The 6,000-nt window shown below is 43.5% G+C and overlaps 1 protein-coding gene across 1 annotated transcript in view; it reads left to right on the top strand.

Annotated features, from left to right (window-relative positions):
- ADCY5 (adenylate cyclase 5) overlaps positions 1-3,947 on the top strand; it is a 222,157-nt gene extending 218,210 nt beyond the window's left edge. The window contains exon 21 of the mRNA XM_054208141.1: positions 1,377-3,947. Coding sequence (XP_054064116.1) covers positions 1,377-1,505 — 129 coding nt within the window. The 3' untranslated portion in view covers positions 1,506-3,947. The remainder of the gene's footprint in view (positions 1-1,376) is intronic.
- Positions 3,948-6,000: the final 2,053 nt, after the last annotated feature.

Consider the following 6,000-nt stretch of genomic DNA (forward strand, 5'->3'; position numbering starts at 1 on the left):
ACACAGTACTGAAAGAAAAGCCAGCTGGGGAATGGTGGCGGTACCATCAAGTTTTGCCTTCTAATCGCGACCAGTTCTGCGACCTTGGCTCAAAAACTTGCGGTTGAGTTCTGGGTGGAAGAAGTGTTGAGCTGTTGAGCCGAGTTTCCTGCCTCGACTGCCTCATTGGCACGATGAGCACGCTCCTGCGGTGATGCTTACTCACTTGTGCTGCCAGCTTTGCTGTTCGGCTACGTGCAACTGCAGGTTGCTTTATTTTCCAAGGGCTTGATTCAGATCTGCATTTCCGTAATTCACCGCTCTGTTCACAATGCCATATGTGTTGTGAGGCTAGGAAGGATCCAGGCAGCAGCAGATCAGCAGGATGGGGATATATAGAGAAAGAGGACGGTTTAAGGGCTTCATCGAAACTCTCTTACAATCAACCATCTCCCGGGCCTTCAGACAGCGACTTTTCCAGTGATTCAGTTCCACTGTCCTGCTTTCGCTGAGCCAATGTCCACAGTAACAGATTGTCATTCCTTGGGAAAGTACCGAAGGGATGTAAAAATAGTTAGAATAACTGACGTAAACCGCAAGAGGGGAAACCATGCTGTTTCTTTCCAGTGAAGCCGTCAGTTAACTGGATCAATATTTATCCAACACCCTTTAAACTTTCCCACAAGATGGTCTGCGAACAATTTTCATTCTAGTTAGGCAAATCAGCACAGCGATGTTACAGCAGTAGGAAGCCAGAAATAGAAATATTTAAAGCCACCTGAAAAAGGGTGAGAAACTACATTGTAATAAATAAAGATCTCGGGAAATCTGGTCTTTAAACTGCTGCTATTCTGCAGCACAAGTGATTATTTTTGAATGGCATCTGCAGAGAGAATTTGGATGCTGGCTAGACTATTCCATTCATTCCGTCTTTCTCATTGCCCACTACCTTCTCCTCCATCAAAACAACTCCTCCTAACTTGTACCTCCACTGTGTAATTTGTAAGTAATTTCTGAGGACTTTTTAAATATGGTTAACCTGTTTTCCTACTACCGCTCCGGTGACATAATGAATGCATCTGAGTAGACTGAACTGCCAGGTGCATTTTTAAAAATGTGACTCATTTGTTTCTTTTTATCCTGTGACCTGCTTGAAAAACGTGGTGTTCCCCCAGTCGTGTACTGTCTGTGACTTCTGTAGTTTCTCAGTTTCTAAAGGTTTTGTGCTGCAACTTGTGCCAGCCTTTTCATTAGTGATCGATATGCAGAAGTCGACCGACTTTTAGAAACAAAATAGTTGATCCTACTTTAATTTTGTCTGTGGATTACTCCAAAAGCAAATGAAAAGACTGTGTGAGGGTATGACAAGCATCTGCCTTCTCTTGTTTATTCTGCAGGTAACCACAGACATGTACCAGGTTTTAGCAGCCAACAGCTATCAGCTGGAATATCGAGGGGTCATTAAGGTCAAAGGCAAAGGAGAAATGACCACCTACTTTCTAAATGAAGGGCCGCCGATTAGTTAGCACTGATTGCAGCATCGCTCGGAGATGGCATTCGCATTACACAAGATTGTGAATCAGAGAAGAATCGCTTTTTTGGCAGTGAAGCCGACAACGCAGCGCAGCCGAAATTTCACACCGTGACTCTAGAGCTGGTATCAGCAAACTCTTTGGCCACCCACCATGAAAGGCACTCGAAAGAAACCACCTTGGAGTTGTTCCTGGCTGAGCGCTAAATCGACCAAAGATGTGTACTACGCAGTTCACAGATAAGACGTGAATTTGGAAATTTTAAAAAAGGCTGCTACCACAGGATGATATAAGAAGCTATTTAAGTATTTATTGACGCAACACAACATTTACTTGGTTGAAGGAATGTATGATTCACTACAAAGCATTATTTTGGAATGGATTTGCACTCCCGTAACGTTTCCACCCCATACCGCCAGCTATTTGAAGTGTACCACTGTGCTTTTATTAGCTGTTTTGAATGGGCTTTCAAAATTGACACCCACTGTTGCAGCACACAAAAAGGCCTTTTAGAAGGGCAGGGGTAGTGTTTTAGTGTGAAAAGACATTATAGCCCTGGCCCCCTCTTTTCCCTTCTTCTACATGGCTAAATGACTGCTCTTCGGAGCGGGGCTGGCACGTCTGATGAAGGGGAAGAGCGCGACAACGCAAGATGGCTCTACAACCATATTTATTAAAAAGTCTTCTGTGCTCTTCTTTGGTATATATCAGTTTACATGGGAAAGACTAGATGTAAACAAGAGACACTTCGTGGGGGGAACTCCCCTGAAAGTTGTTGTGGTTTTTTTTGTATTTTTTATTTTGTAATATTGAAAACATGGAGATCTAACAGATATACCAAATTCTATATTTTGTAAATTATATATAAATCAGAAGGCAGGCTGTCCACACCGAGGTGTGGTGGGAGGTGTATATAACCTGTAGACTTTTGTGTAATTTTTTTTTGTGCATAATACTCTGAACACAGACTTGGCAGTTTTCAGATTATCACTATACAATCAACCAACAACAAACAGGTGAGTTTCCAGGCTGAATCAGATGCATTTTAAACTGAAAAATCCAGAAAAACCTACAACCCCAAAGAAGAGGAAAAAACCAAAAGGCGGTAGTCACAGAGTTGTTCCATGCAGCATTCAAGCGAAAGGTGGCATCTTAACAAATGGAAACAGGACCTTTCAGTTTTAGCTACTAAGACGGTACCAGTCAAACGTCAAAAAGAGCTCTAAGCAAATCTTCTAGCTAACTCTAATAGGAGCTCAAACCACAAAACTTTTCCTTTAAAAAAAATCATTTTTCATAAATGGTCTTACTAGGATCCTGCTGATATGAGAGCTGTCTGATATTGTAACTGCCATTTGACATTACAAGGAACTATGTACTGCAGCATCGAGTTGACTTTCCTGTAGTAAGCACTTATTTAAACTGAGTCACAGATTTTCAGTTTTCAGGAATTGGGTGATCTTCAAGAAAGGCTATGATGGCAAATGTGTACATTAGGTGGTTGACCTTAAAATACAGTGCCATTAATATTGTGTTGGACATCTTTCTGACTAGTGGGGGCTTATGAATAGTTCACTGTTATCATTTATGTACCTTTTTTAACTACTAAAGAAAAATCCCTTGATATTTTATTAAAAAAAAAAGAAAAGAATTTTAAAAAAAAGCTATATTTTTTATATTCTACGAGGGGAGAGTTTTGATATTGAATTTGGCTAGCACTAAAAATGACTCCAATCTTTTGACATTTAATAAAGTTCTTTTCCACTCTTCTCAGGGCAGAATTATTGTAGTACTAACAGCTTAATGATTGCACTATGGTGGTGGTGATTTATTTTTTCCTACTTGACAAGGAGAATAATCCATGGGCCTGTCTTAATTAATTTGCCATATTGCTAAGCATAACCCGAGCATTAAGCCATTTAAACGCGAGCTTAAATGGCATCGCCCCTTTCCTTCCCTCCTCCACTAGGAAACATCTCTGAAAAGTATAGTATATTGACTTCTGTAAAACTGCCAAGTCTGCCCTTGTACTATACTTTTGCTCCTTTACATCTTTCCTGGTTTGCAAAATACTTCAGTTGCATCACGCCGTTATGCCTTTCTCCCCCCACCTCCACCTTCCATCCCTTTTACCCCTCACTGAGTTTCATTACCTTCATGCCATACACTCCATTTGTTTTAGGTTTGCTTTCTGCTTTACGAAAGTCTGCGGTCTTCTTAACTTTCGATTCATCTTATGAAGTTGTGTTGTCAATGAAATTTCAAGTCCCCGGTATCTCTAGCTGTGATTGTTGACAGTGTGTCATGATCATTTCAAGGGGTATTCACACACTCTTTACTCTGGATCTTGCAAAAATGGATACAGTTATGATTTCCCATGGAAATTGAAATCTATTTAAGTAATTTAACTATATTAAACACTGTTTCACTGGTAAAGTGTCTCTGTTTTATTTTAGCTGCATCTGGGTAGTGATCAGGCCAGAAGTTGTGTAGGAGATACTGATTTTGCACCCAGGAACGTCCGGTTTTTGCCTAGGGCTAGCTGCCTGGCCGCTGGGAGCACACCGGGGCTAGGCACTGCCCAGTCTCCGAGCCTCGGGGGCTTCTTTGCACAGTAAACATCCCCCGCATCCCTCTTGTGCACCCACTTGCCTTGAAACCTTAGTCTGGGGATAGCTGACAGAGCCGCGTTGTGGCACAGTCTTTAAATATATTGGTATAACCGAGTAGCTTAAAAATGATTAAATTTTTTTCTGGCTTATTTAAAAAAAAAATAGTGTGTATTTTAAAGAGTACAGCACCTTTGCCAAAGAATTCTCTAGGTATCTTGGTATTTGTCCTCTCAAGGACACCTGGAAGGAGGCAGCAGCGCTTGCCAATGCAACATTTTCAGTCTGTCCAGGTGACAGTAAATGCTACACAACTACACCAATTAACAGAAGCCTGAAGTACAACTGAGAAACAGCTCCCTCTTTCAACTGACTATTTTAGTTGAGGAGACGTTACACAGGCAACTAAAGACCGAAAGACTTATTTACAATTACAAATCTGTTCTTTGTCAGGAGGGCTTTCATTAAGTGTACTGATAACATAGCTGGTTAAGAAAAAGCCGTGAAGTACTTAAGTATCAGCCTTTAAGGGGAATGCCGAAGGACTATTTAATACTTTATATGTTCTACACGCTCAAACAGCAATTCAGGACATTTTTCTGATATAGGTGGGTTTTGAAACTTACCTGGAGAAGGATATTTCCCAGGGGAGGGAAGCCAACAGCCTCCAGTGCCGTGCCCTCTTGGTTAAATTCCTGTACCTGCTGCCCGGCTGAACTATTTTCCTCCCACACAGAAAGCATTTTGATGAATTTTTAGGTGTTTAGCCACTTTTCCCCAACACAAAGCCGGCCGCAGCAAGTATCTGCCTCCACTTAATTAAGTGATACATTTGGGATGCATCAAACCTCTTGCATGCGTGTCCTGCGCTGCCACTATCCCTGGCCTTGCTGTCTGTGCATTACACAGCATGCATGGACATCAACATTTGGCCAAAAACTATGCCCAGAGGCAAATATTTTCATTCTGTTAACCTTCCCGGCTGCTCCTCAGGGCACCATCTCTTCTAGTTTGAAGTATGGGGACTGGCAGGGAGAGAGAACTTGGGATGCAGCCTGAAAAAGGGGCAGTTCAGCTGTTTTAAGCTCAAAAACTCAATTTCCATTCTCTTGACCCTCTCTGTCAATTGAAGGAGCCAGAAGAGCCTGAGCAGGGCCAGGGCCGGGCCTGAGAACACTGAATTTCAGGCGGGATGGGGGACAGCAGCAGCAACGTTCTTCTGCCATCTGGCAGCCAGGTACCTTACTGTAAAAAGCAGGGTTATATTTTTAATTTCTGTCCCTCAGCACCTCGCTGCCCGCGCCTGTCCTGCTCGGCCCTTTGGTCGCAGTGGTGGTGGCGGCTGTTGGTGCCAGCCCCATCACCGTGGCTCCTGCTGAAAGCTGGTGCGGAGAAGATGGGGTAAGCAGGCAACAGGCGCTACGTGGGAATTAGAGTGGCCCGGTGAGAGCCCAGCACTGACAAGCTCAGAGGCAATGCTGGTGCAGCACAGCACAGGCGCCATTTGAATTAAAAGCCCCACAGGAGAAGAGCGAGAGAGAGTGCGCGCCCCCTGTAAGCAGCTGGCCCCGAAGATCTTTTCTTTAAGCACAGAATTTCAGATGCAAATAACTATTGCCATCTACTGGAAACAGACTCGCACAGCGTCAGCCAGGCGATGTTACCACTGCTGCCGAGTAATCCCCCAGGATCAGGCTGAATGAGACGCCAGTACCTGCACAAACCCCCCTCCATCGCCGGGAGGGGAGCACTTCACAACCTAAAGGCTCCTTCCAAAGCAACTGATTATACACAATCAATCAAATGCGACTTACAGACCCCACCCCACCACTGCCCCCCCGGCAGCACAGCAGTCAATGGTGCAATAACACAAGCCCCTG

Source organism: Rissa tridactyla, chromosome 7 (assembly GCF_028500815.1).
Source record: "Rissa tridactyla isolate bRisTri1 chromosome 7, bRisTri1.patW.cur.20221130, whole genome shotgun sequence".
In the NCBI taxonomy this organism is placed as follows: Eukaryota; Metazoa; Chordata; class Aves; order Charadriiformes; family Laridae; genus Rissa; species Rissa tridactyla.